This window comes from Apiospora hydei (genome assembly GCF_038363865.1).
Source record: "Apiospora hydei strain CBS 114990 chromosome Unknown utg000004l_segment0_segment0, whole genome shotgun sequence".
Taxonomy (NCBI): Eukaryota; Fungi; Ascomycota; class Sordariomycetes; order Amphisphaeriales; family Apiosporaceae; genus Apiospora; species Apiospora hydei.
Window position 1 is genome coordinate 1,425,728 of NW_027117363.1, and position 20,387 is coordinate 1,446,114.

The window sequence follows — 20,387 nt, forward strand, 5'->3', positions numbered from 1 at the left end:
CAGTAAACAGATTGGACTGATGGCTGAATGACGAGATTCACGAGAACAGATAATGGATGGTTTGATTGGGTATTAATGATGATACATGAGGTTCTATTGAGGGATGATGGTTCGGCATGAAAGGTGGTGATGTCTTGTACGAATTTATGTCACATTATTATGAGATCGTGTACCAATTTGCGAGTTAAATGAAATTGAAGAGTGTTTCTGACTTCACTGGGTTTATTTGTATGATTATGCTTCGCTTGCGATCTGTATGGTGTTTGCCCCCCCTGCTCCTCCGATTAACGATAAGTCCGACCACCTAGCGACAGAGACTTGTGCCTAATTATCACGTATACGTAGATTCTGTCCCCAGGTTTCATGGCTTGTCTTGTCCTTATCAGAACATTCCTTTGTTATACCAAAGACTTCATTCACAGCTTGAGTTGTGGCCCGAGTTATGGCCTTGTCATGGTTTCCGTTCATGATCACCTACCCCTTTGTCTAAACAATATGGATCTTTGAGGACAATGACCAACTACTCACACAAACCAATACAAATGCATTATGCTGGGCAAGGTCATTTCCGTATAATTATCACGGGCCCGCTTCTCGGGAATTCAGTATAAGAATCAACATCGCATCGACTTCATCTCGCCTGAACATCTCCAAACACCTACTCTTGACACCGTACTATCACTATGGCTCTTAACAGCATCTCCGCCTTCAAAGCCGCCGGCACCGACCTGCTCGTGGGCCGCGTGGTCTATCCCTGCGACCACGAGTTCGGCTACGTCCTCGACCACACTCTCGACCGCAGCAAGGGCGACGGCGACCGATGGGTTTGCCCCAAGTGTGCCACCGACGGTAAGTGCCTCGTTTGCCTCCAGCCTTGGGACGCTAATACCAGTGCGAGCTGCCCCAACTGCGACGCGTTCTTCTTCGGCAGCGGGCTGCTGGGGGAGCGCGTGGCCAAGCTCGAAGAGGCCGGGGTGAAGGTAGCGAATGACTCGATCGGGTATGTGGTTTCGCGGAGCCGGGAGTTGCAGCGGAGGGAGGCCCGGAAGGAGCGGCTGCTTGCTTTGGCGGCTAATGCCAAGAAGGACTCCTAGAAATCTGTTGCTCTGTTGAGAAACTGGGTGTGAAGCGTTGATATAGGTAAGTAAAATAAGAAGAAATGCGATATGATAATTTTCCCACATGCAAGCACCGTAAATCGCCGCCAAAAGTTGTGTGTCGTAACCCAGCATCAAGCTCGACGACTGTGCAGTAAAGACCGCCTGACCTCCGAGTCCATACAAGTAGATTTCATTCAAGGACTAAGATGTTCTCATTTTTAATTCCTGGACTATGGAATCATGCATATCGTATGGGCTTGGCATTATCGCGTGGTGAGTTCTACCCATTGCCATAGATAGCAGTACCTAAAAACTACGAGCTACCCCTATTCGACCTGAAGGCTCCCATGTAGGTAGGGTTCAAATAGGGGTAGCTCATTATTTTCAACCTCGACATACGGTATACCACACCCCATAAGCATGGACCACTGCTGCTTGGAACGAATTATACTGCAATCTGTCAACCAATGCGGATAAGTCACTCATAGCCGACGTAGAGGCCGGGTACACTCTCCTCGGGTTTGTGCAACTGAGTAACGGTGTGTTCTATCACGAGTTCAGTTTCAGGTCTAAATCACGATGTGATTTCGAGTCAACCCTAATGTCCCAGTATATATCTCTATGTATGTATGTTTATATATGTAATGTTCCCAACGGAGAGGACTATTCATCATTCGCGGCAGGGCGCATGGCTTTCAGGTTTTCGGTCAAATGAGTTCGCCGAGCTGGGTAGTTCTGGAGGTTCGCTCTCAAGATAGCAGTCTCTGCCGTCTCCAACTCCGGCTTGTCTTCTGGAGATGGGGGCGTAAGGCCCTGGGCTTCGCATTCGCCACAGAACGCATCCCAATCGAGGTCATGCTGGGCCTGACTAGCCCTGACAGCTGTCTTCAAGGCCGGGATCTGCGTTTTACTCTTGTTGATCCTGGCAGGCAACACTTTCCCCCAACTTTTGTGGGCGCTTTCGACCCAGTCATCCGCCGCCCTCTCTCTTTGAGTTAGCTTATTGCGTCTTTCCTCTCGCTGTTGTCGCTGCTCTTCTGCGCTTGGCTGGGCTGCCGCTGAGCCCTCCTTTGCGGGCTCAGCATGCTCTCCTTCCTTCTTCTTCTCCGACTTCTCAATTTGGGCAAACCTGTCAGCCTGGGGCCACGCTGGAAGGGCCCAATTGTTACTGTCTTTGGTCCGGCGCAGGGTCCCGTCGAAGTTATACGTCTGGGGCCCGCTCAAGTAGTCGTCGACCATGTCAAAGACCTCGTCCCGGTCGTAATCGTCGCCGACGCAGGGGTCAATGTAGATCATGCGCCGCTCGTCGCCCCCGGGCTGCGGGAGCCGCTGCTTGATGCAGTACTTGGCGCCGGCCCGGACGCAGCGCACGCACATGGGGTCCAGGTCCTTCTCGACTGTGAACTTGGTGAAGTCGCACTTCATGCCCTTGGACTCGCAGCGGAGGCAGGCGAAGTCCGGCATGGAGTCGTGGGACTTTGCCGCCCATGTGCTGCTGCTTGAGCTGCTTTGGGCACCTCAGGGGAAGAAGAAGAAGCTACGGCCGACATTCTGATTTCGGACAAGGATTGATTTTTCTTACTGTGGGAATAATACCTTTTCGAAATCAACAATCTCGACGATATTGAATATTACCGAGGGTTACCTTCATCGTCTCGGAAACAATGCGTACCAGTGCGACTCAATATATGCGCGATCCGGAAGCAGTCCCGGTGCAGGGCGTCAAAGGGGGCTTGCTCACAAAGGACGCCATGTCGACCAAGAAAGACAATGACCGTTTTCGCACACCTTCAAGGTGTGTCGGCATCAACAAAGAGAGGAAAGCACCCTTTTTCACAATACATTGTCGACTCGCAATGCTGTTACTAATAACTGCGGCCACCAACTTGAAGGCAGTAACATTGTCAATGAAAGCTGTAGGGAGGTTAGTTTAGCTGACCGAGACGTCCAGGGCTCCCCTCATTACATGATCCTAGACGGTCTACTCGAGCTCCTTGATGTCGGCCTGGGACTCTGACGACTCGAGTGTTACGATCGAAGAGCAGCGCCTGGTCAACAATATTATGGTGGTGAATGCTAGTTTATAATAGTAAAAACTATTTTATTAAAGCCCCTAACCTAGGTAAGGCAAGGGCGAGCCATGACGTGAGCTGCTGCGAGACACGTACTAAATACCTACTTTATGTATCTACACCATTCCCAATCGACCTACCTGCTGTCCATATCTACCTTTGCACAAGGGTAGCCGACGTGACTTACCCATGATATTGATGTTAGCAAGTGTGAGCATTGGGCTGGCCATTTATCCGACGATAAGCCGTTTTGGATGAAACGTTGTGCTTGGGCAGGAGGTCACGAGGTGTTTGACGTTGCGGCAGACAGGCAGGTACGTAATGCGCCGTACCTCGCCTGCCGAAGTTGCCTAAGGTTGAGGTCATCGGGGCAGGTTGGCAGGAAGGAGCTTCCAGTCTCTGTCCAGTCTGCACACCAGCCCCGCACGAAAGTCCAGATTCGCAACCCTACCTCTGCCCGGCCAAAACTTTTGCCGGACCCCACCACCCACGAAAGCCCGGCGCATTTGGATTTTGGACCTACATAGGTAATTCTCGCCCGCTCCCGCAGCTTCACATTCGATTCTTCCATCACCATCAACCTTCATCGTAAACTTCCAGTAAGTGTGCTCCCTCTACTAGCCCGTTGGCCTGCAGCCAATCCAATGCCCTCAATGCCTTTCCCGCATTGCCTTCCCTTCACGGCGGCAACCGGTCTCGCATCACTTCCTCCGTGATTGTGATTGCGATTGCGGCTTGCGCCCCTCCAAACGCCAATTTCGCACTACAACAGCTCCCGACGTCATCCGTCCCGCGCACAACTCGCACACAACACGAGCTAACCACCACCACCTTCTACAGTCAAGTCGTTCACGATGAGAGCCAAGTGGAGAAAGAAGCGCGTTAGACGCCTCAAGCGCAAGAGAAGAAAGATGAGAGCCAGATCGTAAGTTACCCCAACGACCATACCATCTTTCGGTGTCTCGCAGGTCACTAACATGGTGTTTTCCCACCTTTACAGCAAGTAAACGACTCGCCTCTACTCGATCACAGTCGTCTCTCCAACAGCAAATGAACGGCATCCATGATTCAACCGCTTCCACACATCCTCTCGCCAGCAATCAGTCTTGTCGGCCAATCCACCAGTCAACGAAAATGACGTCATCTTCACGCACCCAAAAAACGATGCATCACCTGGCGGGCAACGCCGCTCAGGGCTTGGAATGAGGGGAGGAAACGGGGCCATCAATGGATAGAGCTTGCACGGAAGGGCCGATTGGTCAAGCTACCATCGGGCAGACCCCAGAGCTGTGTTTACACGACACGATTCTCAGAAGCAATATCTGCTGAGATTTCATGAAGGAACCGGAAAATGGAATGGGTTTTACTAAGCAGTCAATTGACAAGCTTGCTTCTGATGACATGAACCAATTTGATTTGTTTTTCTATGCTTCGTGACGTTTATGTGTATGTAACATCAAATTGCTCCGTGGGAGTCCCCATTCGCAAGGGCATTGGCAAGATCGAGGTAAACCACACCAGCCAGCTTCATCCAGCAGTCGTTAAGGTGTCAATGGCCAATGAACTGGGTTATGGCACTGATATTCTTTGTTCGGGTGTTTGCTCGAGCGTCGGCAGCGTGTTACGTAAATATCCCGTTGACGGCTTTCTTGGTCGCGTGCCACAGTACGCTCGAGCTCTGCGACTCCAAGGCTTGTCTAGACGACATCACATGCCACTTCGCCAGAACGGCTTTCGCATTGATGCATGGCTGATAGGTTAGGTAGTTGGTTTCATTCCAGTATCCATCGAATCGTCTTTCGGGTTTTCAATCTCATCATGCCCACACCTCACCAATGTGTCGTCACTGGACACCTTTACACGGCGCAAGTTCACGGGAACACCACCTCTGTGCATCATTTTCAATCGCTACTCTCCACCCACCCCTCCGTGGAGCATGAACGATTTACGTGCATAATACAAATGGGGATGACTGGGTGTCATTCAGCTTATGCAGGGCATTAGGGCAGACCATTGATACGGAAGCTTTCCAGGTTGGAATATCATGGAATGTTGTTGGCAGCCCACTTGCGCAAGTTGATAGATATTACCAGGGAATGGGTTTGACTTATCATAAGTCGTTTCTTTCCATATTAACTCTTTCCTCGGTCTTCTATAAGTAGTTTACGGGAATTAGAAAGAAAAGCTGGTACGAGGCAGTTGGCGAGCAATGTGATCATTTCGAAACTTCTGCACACCATGTCACAGATTCCACCAGCCCAAGTTCTCAAGCAATTTGCTTATAATTGGGACATTATTTTGCACTGTAATCTCTATACTGCATGTGATAAATTGAAAACAAAAATCCATCAACTATTTTTGACCCATCAAGTTGGGTGTCAAGACAGACGCCCGCCCCTGAACCGAATATATGAAAAAGAAAGAAAACTCATTAAAGTCCGTAACCGACAACGCTCACATCAGAACGCCAGAAAATGCTGAGATATGTATGCATGAAAAGAGTGTGTGGTGAAGTGAGTGAACGAAAAGTATTCGTCAAATGGTGATTGGCAAGGTAGCCTGTGTGGGTGGGAAAAAGGCGGTCCCATGCGTATCGTGGTACAGAAAGTGAAAATGAGCGGCACTTTGATGTACGGGGGTTCGGCGGGCGTGTTTTGCCTCCAAAGGAGTAGAGAGGGAGCTCTCATGAGTTCATAAAAAATGAGTGTGTGTAGTTTGGGTTGCCAGTCAATTCGAAAGGCCTTAGTAACGAGTGCCATGATGATGATGATGATTCCCGATGAGCAAATTTCGTTGCTGATCTGGGGTTGAAACGAGTATGGTTATTGCCCATGAGAAGGGGACGATAAAGAGTGGATGAGGCTGAGGTGCCAGTCTCGTAGCGGTAAGAAAAGAAGGGAATTGCTGCCGTGAGCATGGTACCATGAGCAAATGAAAGAAAGTATCGTTCTTGACAGTTGTAGAACATGTTGTACCGGTTTCTGGTAAAATCGAATGAGAGAAACGCCCCCTCGGGAGCTGGAAAAGATTGTAATACTCAAGAAATGAGACATGATTTGAACGAATGAATTCTGGGATATGATGATATCCCGGGATCGGTTGAGATAGAGCGAGTGTGATGGGCGAATGCGTGCCCCCGAACGAGTGTGTGTGTATGTGTCGGTGTGTCGGAACAGCAAAGAACGTGGTGAGCTTAGTCAGGCGAGATCAGAGTGAGAAGCCAATTAGTTGGGCAGCGGACAGCGAGAGTGGTGATGATGCGTGAGATCATCGTTGAAGTAGTGAATGTGGTAATGGTTCCGAAGAACGTATCATTGGTCGTTTGGTAGAGAACGTCGTACTTTTGAAAATGAGTGTAGTAGGTGGCCCCTGATAGGGGTGAGAGAAGGAGCGGATGGGTGTGCTGCCGGAAACGAGAGAGGCAGCAGGCCACGGTTGATGTCCAGTAGCGACAGAAAGAGCAAATCTGGGGCTTGGAGGATGTGTTGTTGTGTAGCGAGAGTGTGGAACATGAGAGAAGCAGTTCCTTGCCGTGAGAGCGAGTGTGGTTGAAAGCAGGTAATGCAGATGAAGCGAGTGTATCTTAGTAGCGAGTGACGTAGAAGCAAAGCGCGTAGAATGAGCGATAGCGTTGTATAAGCGAGTGTCTTTTTCTTGGACCATGTGGTGTGGTGTGGTAATGAGTGTCGTAGTAACGAGTGTGTTGCTGAGTTGCTAAAGGAGTGCTAAAGAAGCGAGCGTATTGTTGAAGTGGGCGTTGAAGAACGAGTATGGAAGAAGTGAGCGGCATGGAAATGAACGTGGTGTGTAAGAGAGTGTGTTGTGTAAGCGAGCGTCATTTCTTAAACCAAGTGACATGGAAGCGAGTGTCGTAGTAACGAATGTGTTGTTGAAGAACTGCGAAAGAAGCGAGTGAAGTTGTTGAAGCGAGTGTTGAAGGAGCTTGTATTGAAGAGATGAGCGGCATAGAAGTGAACGTGTGGAAGCGAGTGTGTTGTACGAGCGAGCGTGTTTTCTTGAACCAAGTGATATATAAGCGAGTGTCGTAGTAGCAAGTGTACTGTTGAGGTGGAAGTTGAAGAACCGAGTATTGAGAAAGCGAGCGACATAAAAGTGGCCTGGTGTAAACGAGTGTACCGTTGAAAGCGAGTGTTATTGAAATGAGCGTTGTTTTAAAGCGAGCGTGCTGTATAAACGAGTGTGCTGTTGAACGTGAATGGCGTTGAAGCGAGTGTGGTTGTTGAAGCGAGTATGCTGTATAAGCGAATGTGTTGAACAAGCGAGTGTGTTTATCGGCGAGCGTGTTGCCGTAGCGAGCGCCGCCAGAATGAACGTTGAAATGCCAATGGGCATGATAGAGTAATGAGTTCAGCATTTGAGCTTGAAGTGAACGAAAGTGGTCGGGTCTAGCCCAGATATGAGAAACGTAAAGTTTTTTCAAATAAGTGAATGTCGTATCGCGCCCGGCGAAAGGTAGCGCATTGCCGTGTCAATGGTCATAAACGAGAGAACCGTAAACGTCCGGCGGATGCGATATTGTATGAGCGAGTGTGGAACGCCATGATATGGCCGTCGGGGATGAAATCATCCAAGATATGAATATTGAGTGAGCGGAAGTGAGTGTGGGAAACGAATGGTATCGGACGCAGTGCTGTGATGATATGGCGATCGTGTAGTATCCAATCGTGACCAAGACGATGGGACTGAGGCTACTGCGTTCGGCGCTTGGCAGCAGTGCTATCTCTTGGTGATCCGGAGGAGAGGCCTGTCCGGGTCCGATCCAAACCCCCGTAGGGCCGGACTGAGAAACAGCACATGTTCAGACGAGCCGAGCGGAACAATTCTCACGGGCAGAAATGTTGCAGGTCCGTATGTGTTCTGAGATGGGGAAGTCCTGGTACTTTCATGGTGGTTTCAGCAGAGGGTCGGTGTCTTGATCGAAGGCTGGCCGACGAACGAAATGGCCACCGACCGCCCCGGGATAGACCAGCGAAACCAGGTTCAGCAAAAGGAGTTTTGTATACGACGGTGGGTGCCGGCAAGCACCGTCATATTGGTCGTTTTGTAGAGGCGGGTACATCTTCGAATATTCGGCGTCAAAGCCGACTAAGGTGGGAACGAATGCTTGGAAGATCTTGAGATTCGTGGTATAGAACCCTTGGGCTATGTGGCTTGTGGAATTGATGGCTTGAGAGTGTGTGATGATGGCAGAAATAATGTCTACTCGATAGGCTGAGCGTCCTAGCCATATATACAGAAGCCTCGCCTTGCCAAACCGCAGCTGAACATCGAGAACCAGGCGAGTGGTGCCTTTCCGCAGCACTAGATGGGTTCATCGGATGCCGAGCCACCGTGAAGCAATAATGAACCATCGTTCTGAGTAGCAACGAAAACCAAAGGCCGCTCCATTTCCTGATTGGTAGACCTGGCTTTGCCAACTGTAATACTTCAAACGGACTTGATGTTGCCGGTGACTAGTGTTCTTCTTGCCAAGAGAGTCTTGGGGGACTTCACCCCCTGGCATAACAGTGTACCGACATAGTCCCCTGTTTAACGTCGTCGTAGCCGCTGCAGTTTTTTTTCGGATGAAGAAGTCCCCTTCTCATGTCGTGTAAACAAGACGAACGTGGGCGCATTGCGCGTGGCCTCGAGCAGCTGCAGCAAGCCCAGCGACGCTTCGGCCAATCACAGCGGCAGGAGAGTGTTTGATTCGTGTCTAGGGACGACAAATACCTCTGCATGGTGTGACTCGAGCGAGACGAACTGGGTCTGAGAGCGTGTTCTTTCCTTCTCTGCTCCCAGAAAACCGTCCAAACCGTCCAAGCCCTGCAAAACATCAGCTGGTGCTGGGCAGTGGCTATGACTATTGTTCGTCTTTTCGCCTGGGTAAAGCGCAGAACGAGGCGAAAGCATGGGATGAATTTGACATCATCTGCTGCTGATTGCCCTTATCCGCCACTCTACAGTATCGCGGGTTACGGCCCGTAGCAGATCAGCGAGAGCGACGTGGTGCAGGAGATTTGCAACCGGTCCTAGATACCGAGGGGCACAGATGGTTGTGCACATCGCCATGGAGCCATGAGCCTGTATCGTATCTACTGGACAGGCGTGGAAAAGGGGGCTGACCCGAGTGAGAACCGAGTGTTAACGGGCTATCGTTCGGCTCCTCTGTTGAAGACTACTAGTCAACGTGACAGCCACAGCACTACACCACGTGAAGCTATCTGCCAATAGTCCAGACACATGACGTTCAGCCCTACAGTGATATACTTCCTTCCAAACGGCAATGTGAATGAATGGTCAGTGATCGTGGGGAGAGGGGGGTCCGGACGGGCAACCCATTGGACCTCTAAGGGATCTAACATGGAATAAAGCAAATAATCCATAAGTCGCATCATATGCCAATGGCAGGAAGAATCATATGCCAGATTGCTTCGAAACTCAATGTGTCGTGTTCCCCCAGCGACGCACCCACGAACAGAGCAACTGCCACAGCAACAACAAACTCAAGCCAGTCTGTACGAACAGACGGCAGATACCCAACCTGACCAGACGACCCCTTGAACGGGCCAAGAAGATATCTTGAATAAGTCTGAAGAAGACTGGAAAAATATAAGTGTTTGATCTGAGAACGGAACGCCCCTGAATGTATCACGACTGCGAAGTTTTGTTCTGTTGGCGCCAAGTGAGACGGTTAAGATAATGACCCCTGGGCAGCCATCATCCGAAAAACGCCGAGTTTACAGCATGTACACTCCAGAGTTCACACGCCGTTCCATTGCAAACCTCGAGGAAACCGCCTAGCGACAACGGAGACGCACTGGTGGAATCGACATACCGTACGTAATACTAGCACCACCACAGCACGATTCTAGTCACGCCAGCTCGGCTCTGGCAACTACCCCGACGGTCCCGACCCCTCGTTAGCAGCGAGACTTGCAAACCTTGACGCTGAGTGGCTGTTTGTAAACAGCTGACTGTCAGCGGACGGGGAAATGCTCGGTTGTTGATTCGCCCGGACAGATAGCACTGGGGGTCCAATAGGAGTGACGCCATCGTGCATGACTGTGACCGAACCCCCGTAAACCTTCCCCGCGTACCTTACGTAGGACCGACCCCATACACTGGAAGTATGCATGACTGCTGGGCTCGTTCGAAGCACGTTCTGGCAGATGTCAGTTCCATGCTGCTGCTGCTGCTACTGCTGCTTGGGGGGAGGGGGGAGGACAAACTTAACTCCTTCATTCTCCTCACTTTCCGGTATATCAATGTCTCCGGCCTACAATCGCCTGCCGAGGCGTGCAACGGCTCGCAAACAAACAACACCATACTGAACGTCATCTCTTGAATCGACATACCAGATTAGCAACTCAGCTATTCAGCTCCAAATCAAATCGAAACCTTTCTCATTACTCGTTCTTTCGTCTCATCATCCACCGCGGCTCTCTATCATGGCCAAGACCAAATGGTGGAGCCACGGACGTAAACCGTCCACCAGTTCCGGCGAGAATGAAACGGCAGGCACAGGCACTGTCACCCCCGACAGCGAAGGCCAAGAGCCAGGCTCCAAGTCGCCGTCGCGCTTCATGCGAACTCTAACGGGTTTCCGGCCCAGCAGATCCAAGAAGGACAAGACGTCGAGGGGAGGAGACGACGGCAGCTATGCCCACCTGGAGAGGCCCTTTACGCAGCAGAACCTCGAGCACCAGAAGATCCTCAACGCCTTCGCTTTCAGCTTCGGCAGCAGCAGCAAGCAGCGCCGGACGAGCCACGGCGCCCACAGCCACATGAGCGGCATCAGCCCCTGCGCGTCGCGCAACACCAGCGTCGACGGCGCCTCGCTGTCCGCCATCCGCTCGCACGGCAGCGATCGCCGTGAGACGCATCCGCGGTTCAGCAGCTCGCTGGCCCATAATGCACCGCAAGAGGTGCCCGGTGAGGAGTCGGGTCAGGAGCGAGGTCCCGTACAGGCACTCCCGAACGCACCAAAGGTCGCTAGAGTGGTTTCAAACCACTCTTGAGGCTCTTTGGTTCAGCTTCTAAGAAGCTTCGAAAACAAACAATGGAAACAGCACTATCGACTTGGAAATCGCACGGCGTTGGAGGGACGTTTTATATGTCTGATTTATAACAAGTATTGCCGGCTGCTAGCCTATGCCGGAGTTTGAAGGATAAGTGTTTGTCTTAGTTCACACGGGTTAATATTGAGACAAAACATGCAACCCTTAGATGCTAGTAGGGTTATTTGTACAGATAGGTAGCGTCCAGCTCGCAGCGATGCGGCTGTGTATTTATAGCGAAGAACAAGTGTATGAGTAACAGAGCTGTCTTTATAGCAAACTTCCCAATGCGTAGCAGTTCGAAGTCTCGTCCGACTCAGCGATGGTTGGGCGAGAGTGTGTATTTGCGGGTGGTTCTTCAGATAAGTATCATGACGGGACAACCGTTGATATGTTATCTCTGGTGGTTTATGGACATTTACTTCCATACATGGCAACAGTCCACATTTTCGGGCCAGCTATTCCGCCAGCTACTCGGTCAAGATTTACCTGTAGCCAGTTATCCCATCGCTACAGCTACTGGTTATCCCGGCCAATTTCTCTAGACTGTCAAAGCCTCACTCTACCAGCAATTTAGTTCCATTGATGTTGATTCAAGACCAAAGTGCAGTGCGGTTAGCAGATGCTTATACAATGCGACATACGGGTCACTGATGTGTCCTGGTTAACAGGCCGCCAGCTTACTCGGTTGATACTTACTTACCTCCAGCCAACTGTTCCACCAATGCCTACTGATTATTCGGTTCAGCTACTCTAGATTACCTAACATACATGGAAGACTTCCTTTTGAATCAAGAGTGCAAACCGTTGGTTCCAACCATCAAGGGTCCTGGGCAAATCTGCTCCACTAGACTAGCCCACCTGCTGCACCCACTGGCTCAACCTTAACTCACCGCCAGCAGGGGTATGCGCCGATTGAGCGGCAGAATTTGTTACTCCCAAAAATTATTTTTTGAAAGCCGAAGGCAGTCGTCGACAGTTCCGCACCCCACGCGAATCGGACCTCAGACAGCCGCAGACAATGGGCAGCAAGCGCAAAATCGACGAGGGCTCCGGCTCTAGCAAGGAGAAGAAGGTCAAGAAAGCTCGCCAAGCAGCACCGCAACAGTCACAGATCGTTAAGATTGCATCAGTACGAAGTGCTCGCGAATGCGCACCCGTCGTCGCATCGACTCCAGGACTCTCCGTGCCGCCCCTCAACTTCCAGGCGTACACCAGACCCGCAAAGAACCAGAAGAAGTCCAAGAAGGCTTCTCCGCCCGAACTATTGCTCCATGCAAGCACCGACCGAGTCGATTATACCGCCAAGGAAGATGGAGATGGCGGGGTTGAGTCGCATCTCAAGCATTACATTGGCGTTTTCGATCCCGCGACGGGCAAGCTCGATGTGATTGAAGCGAAGAAGATGACAGTGCGCGGGGTCCCTCGTGCGCAGAAGCCTCTGGAGGACAATGTTGCCGACGCCGATTTCAAGGTATGCTTCCTCTGGCCCAGGCCTCCTCTATCTTGGCTGGTACTAACCGCTTCGTAGACTATGACAGAGCAGCGAAATACTCTTGGTATGGAATTCGGTACCAAGAAGGCAAAGAAGGCTATCGCCTCTATCACAGAGAATGCCATTGGCCCGGGCAGGTCAAATATCGAAGGTGCTACCAAGCTCGACTCCTCGTCTATGGCGATTATGGATTCGATTTCGGAAGCCGCACGCGGCATCGCGTCGAGAGAACAGCTCCAGGCACAGGCCGACCAGGCCAAACCAGTTCCCCCGGAAACTTCGATGCTACCGAGATCCAAGACGTCTACAAGGCCGAGGAGCTGATTGGTGCCGATCTTATATCCTCGATACCTATCAAAGACTGGCAAGATATTGCCAAGAAGCAGAGCCCCCTCACGAACCCGAACAAATACGTGACAGAGAGCTTCTGGAATGTTGCGAGGAGTCTTCATCCAGTTCAGAACTTGCGGATTCTACGGTACCTAAGCTGTCTCCTTACCATTTCGAAGAACATGAGAAAGGGCAAGGACCGAGGCTCGTTCAAGCTCCCAGACCGAAAGAAGCTGCAGGAGCTCCTAGACCCAGCCCCCGTGCAGCTTATCGACAGCATCAGACGGAAATTCTCGGATGGCGGAGACGTACGAAAGCGCCACATGGATCTGTTGAAGACATACTGCTGCGCCCTCGTGTCCATTCTGGAAAATTACGAATTCAATACCGAGGCTCTACGCTATGACCTTACTTTAACAGAGAAGGAGTTCACGCAATACTACAAGCAAATAGGTGGGAAGATTCTCGTCAGAAAGGACCCGGAAGGCGGGAAGGGAAAGATGCAGATCGCTAAGTTGGCGCTCCCACTGGAATTTCCGCAAATGCGCTTTGCCAGGCGCGCCCGGTAAGACGATTATCGATGGTATGGGACGACCGGCACAGGCACAGGGAGCCCACTTGATTGACGAGATTACTGGCTTAAATCATTGCTTAGGCGTTTAAGAGGATCATGTACATCGCCATCAACTTAGGTAGTGATGGCAACAGGGAGTAATGGCAATTATGTTATACAACAGCATCCTAAGTGCTCGAGCAGGAGTGCCAATATAGTAACCGTATTCGCCTGTGGATAACTAGCATTGATGGGATATCTATATGTAGTAGCGGTGGGATAACCACTGGCCACAGGATATAGGAAGCCTGGAGAAAGTAGCAGTAATGGCATAACTGGCAGCAGCTATTTCATGCAATCATCGTGGTGCCCATATGCCATTTTGGGAGTGTTAGGCTGCGAAGTGTTGCTACCGGTTGTTTCCCTCTGTTGGACTATTTTGCGCCTCCTTACAGTTCGATGCCAGGTTTATCATGACACTGACTGCCACTTGAATCGATAAAATAACTGGATACCTATCCAAATGTTCACCCTACTAATGAGGTTGTATAAGCAAGTGTCATTCCGGCTATCATACCACCAATAGCGCTACCATAATGGCGAGTGAGAGACGCTGGACGCCGTCAAGCCATTAGCGGAACGTATCTCATACAGCATTCTTCGTCATCTGCCATGGCAACGTCTCTGTACTGTGTGTTCGCCATCAGACATCTGATTACGTACAGGCAAGAACAAGTTGGATGAGTGGACGGGGCCAAGCAGGAAGACTGTTGAGACAATGTGATTACTGAGATGTATGGATTTACGATTAAGCTGGCTATGTGGTTGCAAAAGGTTCGACAAGTTGAACAGGCCTCAGAATTTTCAGTGTATGAATAGCTCACATAGAATATAATCTGATCGAGAGTTTTGATTTCTTTCATCATAGGCCGCCCAGGATGCTGGGCTTGTCAAGAACTTTCTTGAAAGGGGTACTGTTGAATAAGGAAGAATAGAAAAAAAGGGAGGCATAGGCTGATCCAGCCAACTGGAAGCCGGCATCCGAGTTCATTGATTGTCCAACCAGGTGTTCCGATATGCTGGATGTCTGACATAGACCAAACTGGCCTGATAAACCTGCTTTGGAAGCAATTGCATACCTACCACCCAGCATTGAAATACCTCACCCATATTGTGGTGAGGGAACGGGTTCCTGGATCAAGCTGATCCATGAATCATCAACCCGTGATCTTTGGAATAAATGTTGAAGGGAGTCGAAGCTCTGCCTGGAACTGCAGTTGGAGAAGTTTGCAGGTGGTGCCAGAGCTGTTTAGTAGTCGACCCTAGCAAAGTTTTAGGAGGGTCCCACTAGCCGCGGCCCCCACCCAGCTTTTGGCGCACAAAAAATGCGAAGGGTTTTTCCGGGGCCGGGGCAGCGCACCACACTTTCTGCAATTGCGAAAATTAGACCCAGTCCGGATTTTAACACACCTTTTCTGTGACTTGTGATTCTCTCGACAGTCAAGAATCAAAGGCAACTCACCACCAACAGTTGCCCATCATGTCGCTCGTCTCGGGAGAGAAGACGAACTTCCAGTTCGTAAGTCTAGCCTCCAGTCAATTGCCCGCAATCGGTTTCCCATCAGCGCCGCGGCCTGCGCGCTGGCGACGCCCGATGGAACTTTTTGCCTCGACACCCATTCCAATCACTTTACGCGGTCGATCACGGCAAGATATCATGGAAGAAGTGGATTGGCTAACAGCAACACCCACAGATCTTGCGTCTCCTCAACACCAATGTCAAGGGTGAAGAGAAGGTAATGTACGCCCTCACCCGCATCAAGGGTGTCGGTCGTCGTTACTCCAATTTGGTCTGCAAGAAGGCCGATGTCGATCTGAACAAGCGGTACGAACAAGTCCATCCAGCCGACAGCAGTGGGATATAGGAAATGCAGGGACTAATACAATTTAACAGCGCCGGTGAGCTCACCTCCGAAGAGCTCGAGCGTATCGTCACCATCATCCAGAACCCTACCCAGTACAAGATCCCCACCTGGTTCCTCAACAGACAGCGCGATATCGTTGACGGCAAGGACTCTCAGGTCCTCGCCAACGGTGTCGACTCCAAGCTCCGTGACGATCTCGAGCGCCTCAAGAAGATCCGCGCTCACCGTGGTCTCCGTCACTACTGGGGTCTCCGTGTCCGTGGTCAGCACACCAAGACGACTGGTCGTCGCGGCCGGACTGTCGGTGTCTCCAAGAAGAAGGGTGGTTAAACGGTTACGAATGCTATGGCAAAAAGGGTGGTTTCATGGTCTCTGGTCATTCATTGCGATGGGAATATTGGCGTGAAGGCTGGACTGAAATTACACGTGCATCATTGGTGTCGTATGGTCATGAATTCATGCGACTTTGCTTTACGGAAAGGGTTCGGTCAGTGATGGATGTACTCTAAAAAAATTAAGAGACATCGTCTTCCCAAAAGCCATGATAACGATGCACGTTTGTGACGTTGATAATTGATGAAACTGGATGGTGGTATCTATGCCCTATGCCAAATAAATTCGTTAAGATCAAATAGTGTGTGCCATGAAGTCATCAACGCCGAGCTATGCTATATGTCTACCGCAAAGGGATTCAGCTCTAGTCGTCCTCGTGAGTTACTGCCATGTCCAACACCTCGACTCGCCCTTGTCCTCTCGTCTCGCTGCCCAAGAAGTCTGAGAGAGCCTTGAAGGCACCTGGCTCGACGAAGCCGACTACTTCCCACTCTGACCCCATCACGTCTTGAGACTCGACCTGCTCGACGTAGCCCAAAATCTTATCCTTGACTGTCCCTGGTGCCGCCTTCTGCTCCCCATCTGCGGCCTCTGTCGTCTTCGGCGCCTTGATAGCTTGTTGTAACACGGTCGTGGAACATGTGATTCTGAGTCGCATGCGAGCCCTCGAAACAGGAATGGGCTGGTTCGCAATAAGGGCCTTCATGGCTTCGAGAGCTTGACTCTTTGCGCTCTTGGTTGTGACGACGCCGGTCCACACGTGCTCCTTGGCTCTCGGTTTCGCCTCGGCGTCTTCCCCGGTCGCCGGGGTGCCCGTCCCGCTGGCCGTTGCGCTCTTATCGCCGGCCCCCTGGTGCGCCTGCGAGCTGAGCATGTCGAGGGCCTTGTCGATCATGCCTGTCGTGTAGACCCGCTTGGTGCGGGGGTCGACGAGCTTGCTGGCCACGATGCTGATGACTTCGGTGTGGACGCGGTCTAGCTGCGCGGCGCGCTCCTTCTCGCCCACCTGCAGCTCGCCCTTGTTGAGGATCTCGAGGATGATGTCGTCGACGGGCTTGTCTTTGCCAAAGGCCTTGGCCAGGTCCTCCTTGGGGGCCGTCTGCCCCTTGGACACGTTGAGGAACACGTTGGGGATCTGCAGCACCTCATCCAGGTCCGTCTCGATGCCCTGGCGCCACTCGAGGACCTTGTTCTTGTAGCATGCGATCTCGAAGCGCTTCTTGCCCTTCTTCAGGCGCACCAGGCTCACGTTGGTGAGCTTGATCTGGTTGCTGGGCTGATTTATTTGGCGCGACATGGTTGCTGTTGTGGTGGTGGTTGTACTGTTTGTTTCGTGCTGGCTGACAGAGTGTCGCTCTCTCTCTGTCTTTTTTTCCTGCCTGGGTTGCAGATAATGATAGGATATCTGTGTTTTGAATGGAGGGGCAGGTTGGTATGGAGGGGTCTATCGGCGAGGCACTAGACTTTGGGTTGTTCACTTCACATATTTTTATTCAAGGCAGCATACCTCATTGCGGGTCAGCTGGCACAGCCACAGTGGCTTGACTCTTACGGACTTTACCTCGGACTCCCGACTTGGCTGGCCATCAAGGTACTTACTGACAGCTGACTGCAAGTCCCAGACCTCCCCAGGTCGATCATTTCTGTCAAATCGGGTTGAACGATTGTTTTGTTTGATTCGTGAGATAGCGATGGGTTCGTTTAGCTGAAGAAGGGGCTATTCGACTCGTGCTAGCTTCTAGGCCCCCTTGGCCAGGATGCAGGGACGAACGCGACCCTTTTATTGTTGTTGGTATCTGCCCCTTGACCGATCCCTCGCGCGATTGGGGGTTGCTACCGAAACGAATGATGATGACATGGCCTGGAGCCGGGTGCATCCCGTACCAGAAGTGAAACGTAAGAGGGCACGACTCTGAACTATTGGTGGGACCGAACCGCTAGCCACGTTGGACAGGTGACGAGGCAGACGGGCAAGAAAGCTGGGTGTTGTGGCTGGCACCGGCTGGGCTTGTTGGGTGCAGATCCTTGAGTGTACCTGGCTTATTGTACCTACCTACATCATGCGAGCACTTGAGCGAGTTCCCCTAGCTTTCGCTTTCAAGAGGCTTTGGGTTGGCATAGTGCTACCTTCATAGCTCTGTAGTTACCTAGATATATTCAATATATGCATTTTTACTATATGAAGTACTCCAGATGCCTGATCCAGTTGAGAATATTTCGATGCGGATTCGTCAAACGCTGCTGCTGCCTTCTATGGGCCAATGATCGGTAGATGGGAAGCAGCTGGGCGACTCTCCGGATTTGTGATCCGCCCCCGTAGTACGGGTCTTGGCTGTTGTCACAAGATCCATCTCCTGGGCTTATCTCCAGGAACCTAGACACTAGAGCTAAGGCAGGAGCTCAAGCACCCTCCCTCCGAAACGCGCAACCCACGCAACTTAGTCAAGCATTCATTGATAAAACCCGCATTCCCAATCCCATCCATCTCGTCTGGTACTTCCGTCTTACAACTATCCATCAATCCATCCATCGTCTTTATCACTATCCAAGAAAGACCCCGTTTGCCTCCCCCATTTCACTACGTCGCGCGGCCAACATGGGGTTCTCCAAGACCTTAGCCGCCGTGCTTGCCTCGTCAGCGGCAATCTCGTCGGTAGCTGCCCAGGAGCAGCAAGTCCTCGGAGGCATCGAGGACGCCATTCACAACGTCGTCGACGATGTCCTCCAGATTCCCACCGAGGCCAAGGGCCTTTGGGATGAGCTGAGTCTGCTGGTTCCGGGCTTCATGGACAAGGCCCAGGACATGATCGCCCAGCAGAAGCCCAAGCCTCACAAGCGCAAGCCTGACAGCGAGTGGGATCACGTCGTGAAGGGCGCTGACATCCAGAGCATGTGGGTCGACAGAGACGGCGTCAACCAGCGCAAGATTGATGGCAGTCTCGAGGCCTACAACCTCCGCGCCAAGAAGGTCGACCCTTCGTCCTCGGCGTCGACAAGGTCAAGCAGTACAGTGGATACCTTGATGACGAGGCCAACGACAAGCACTTGTTCTACTGTAAGCCTCTCTTTCTGATGATGCCCTACGCTCTGGCAGTTTACTAACCCGTGGTTGCCAAACAGGGTTCTTCGAGTCCCGAAACGATCCCAAGAACGACCCCGTCGTCCTCTGGCTGAACGGTGGCCCCGGTTGCTCCTCCATGATGGGTCTCTTCATGGAGCTCGGCCCCTCCAGCGTCGACTCCAAGCTCAAGCTGGTGTACAACGACTACTCGTGGAACAGCAACGCCTCGGTCATCTTCATCGACCAGCCCGTCAACACTGGCTACTCGTACAGTGGCGGTTCCGTTTCCAGCACTGTCGCTGCTAGCAAGGACATCTACGCCCTCCTGACCCTCTTCTTCCACAACTTCCCCGAATACGCCGAGCAGCCATTCCACATCACTGGTGAATCGTACGCTGGCCACTACATTCCCGTTTTCGCCTCCGAGATCCTGTCCCACAAGAACCGTAACATCAACCTGAAGAGCATTGCCATCGGCAACGGCTTGACAGACCCCAAGACTCAGTATGCCGAGTACCGTCCCATGGCATGTGGTGACGATGGCAGCCATTACGGTCCTATCCTCGAGGAGAGCGAGTGCCAGTCCATGGACAACGCTCTGCCCAGATGCCAGTCTCTTATCCAGGGCTGCTACGACTCCCAGAGCGTCTGGAACTGCGTTCCCAGTGCCATCTACTGTAACAACGCCCTGATTGGTCCCTTCCAGCGCTCTGGCTACAACGTGTACGATATCCGTGAGAAGTGCAAGGACCCCGAGAACCTTTGCTACAGCCAATCTGCGTGGATCGCCCAGTACTTGAACCAGCCCGAGGTCATGAAGGCGCTCGGTGCCGAGGTTACTGGCTACGAGAGCTGCAACAGCGAGCTCAACCGCAACTTCCTGTTCAACGGTGATTGGTCCAAGCCATTCCACCTCCTTGTCCCGGATCTGCTCAAGCAAATCCCTGTCCTCATCTACGCCGGTGATGCCGATTACATCTGCAACTGGCTCGGCAACAAGGCTTGGAGCGAGGCACTTGTCTGGAACGGCAAGAAGGACTTCAACTCTGCCAAGATGACCGATCTTACTGTTGATGACAAGGCCTACGGCCAGGTCAAGACCAGCGGCAACTTCACCTTCATGCGCATCTATGAAGCTGGCCACATGGTGCCTTTCAACCAGCCCAAGGGATCTCTGGATTTCTTCAACCGATGGATCGGTGGTGAGTGGAAGGCTTAAACTGTATTTCAACGATGGTTTCATCCCCGATGTGTTGAAGACTCTTTGTATTAAGACATAGAATTATGACATTCACAACACAAAGGTATAAGGGACTCGAATGCCTGTTTTGATAGAACCCACACAGCAAGTTGAAGATAATTGACATTGATATTCTATATGCTCGTAACTCTTGATTGTTTGAAATGGGGTGTGTGAAATATGAAATGTGACAACAGAATAATTGCGAATTCCTCGAC

General features: G+C 51.5%; 7 protein-coding genes across 7 annotated transcripts; 5 read left to right on the forward strand and 2 right to left on the reverse strand.

Moving 5' to 3' along the window:
* Positions 1-683: 683 nt before the first annotated feature.
* PG997_002957 (uncharacterized protein) lies at positions 684-1,094 on the forward strand (the record flags this gene model as incomplete). The annotated part of the gene is made up of 1 exon (XM_066807272.1): positions 684-1,094. One exon carries the CDS (start codon positions 684-686, stop codon positions 1,092-1,094), a length of 411 nt encoding a protein of 136 aa, XP_066670890.1.
* Positions 1,095-1,763: 669 nt separating this feature from the next.
* On the reverse strand, positions 1,764-2,564 carry PG997_002958 (uncharacterized protein; the record flags this gene model as incomplete). The annotated part of the gene is made up of 1 exon (XM_066807273.1): positions 1,764-2,564. The coding sequence occupies one exon, from the start codon at positions 2,562-2,564 to the stop codon at positions 1,764-1,766; it is 801 nt and encodes a 266-aa protein (XP_066670891.1).
* An 8,059-nt stretch (positions 2,565-10,623) lies between these two features.
* Positions 10,624-11,193, forward strand: PG997_002959 (uncharacterized protein; the record flags this gene model as incomplete). Its single annotated transcript, XM_066807274.1, has 1 exon — positions 10,624-11,193. One exon carries the CDS (start codon positions 10,624-10,626, stop codon positions 11,191-11,193), a length of 570 nt encoding a protein of 189 aa, XP_066670892.1.
* A 1,060-nt stretch (positions 11,194-12,253) lies between these two features.
* Positions 12,254-13,626, forward strand: PG997_002960 (RNA polymerase I associated factor; the record flags this gene model as incomplete). Its single annotated transcript, XM_066807275.1, has 3 exons — positions 12,254-12,706; positions 12,764-12,991; positions 13,021-13,626. The coding sequence occupies 3 exons, from the start codon at positions 12,254-12,256 to the stop codon at positions 13,624-13,626; spliced, it is 1,287 nt and encodes a 428-aa protein (XP_066670893.1).
* A 1,524-nt stretch (positions 13,627-15,150) lies between these two features.
* Positions 15,151-15,865, forward strand: PG997_002961 (40S ribosomal protein uS13; the record flags this gene model as incomplete). Its single annotated transcript, XM_066807276.1, has 3 exons — positions 15,151-15,189; positions 15,365-15,495; positions 15,565-15,865. The coding sequence occupies 3 exons, from the start codon at positions 15,151-15,153 to the stop codon at positions 15,863-15,865; spliced, it is 471 nt and encodes a 156-aa protein (XP_066670894.1).
* A 367-nt stretch (positions 15,866-16,232) lies between these two features.
* PG997_002962 (uncharacterized protein) lies at positions 16,233-17,165 on the reverse strand (the record flags this gene model as incomplete). The annotated part of the gene is made up of 1 exon (XM_066807277.1): positions 16,233-17,165. One exon carries the CDS (start codon positions 17,163-17,165, stop codon positions 16,233-16,235), a length of 933 nt encoding a protein of 310 aa, XP_066670895.1.
* Positions 17,166-18,464: 1,299 nt separating this feature from the next.
* On the forward strand, positions 18,465-20,148 carry PG997_002963 (Carboxypeptidase Y A; the record flags this gene model as incomplete). The annotated part of the gene is made up of 2 exons (XM_066807278.1): positions 18,465-18,923; positions 19,000-20,148. 2 exons carry the CDS (start codon positions 18,465-18,467, stop codon positions 20,146-20,148), a joined length of 1,608 nt encoding a protein of 535 aa, XP_066670896.1.
* Positions 20,149-20,387: the final 239 nt, after the last annotated feature.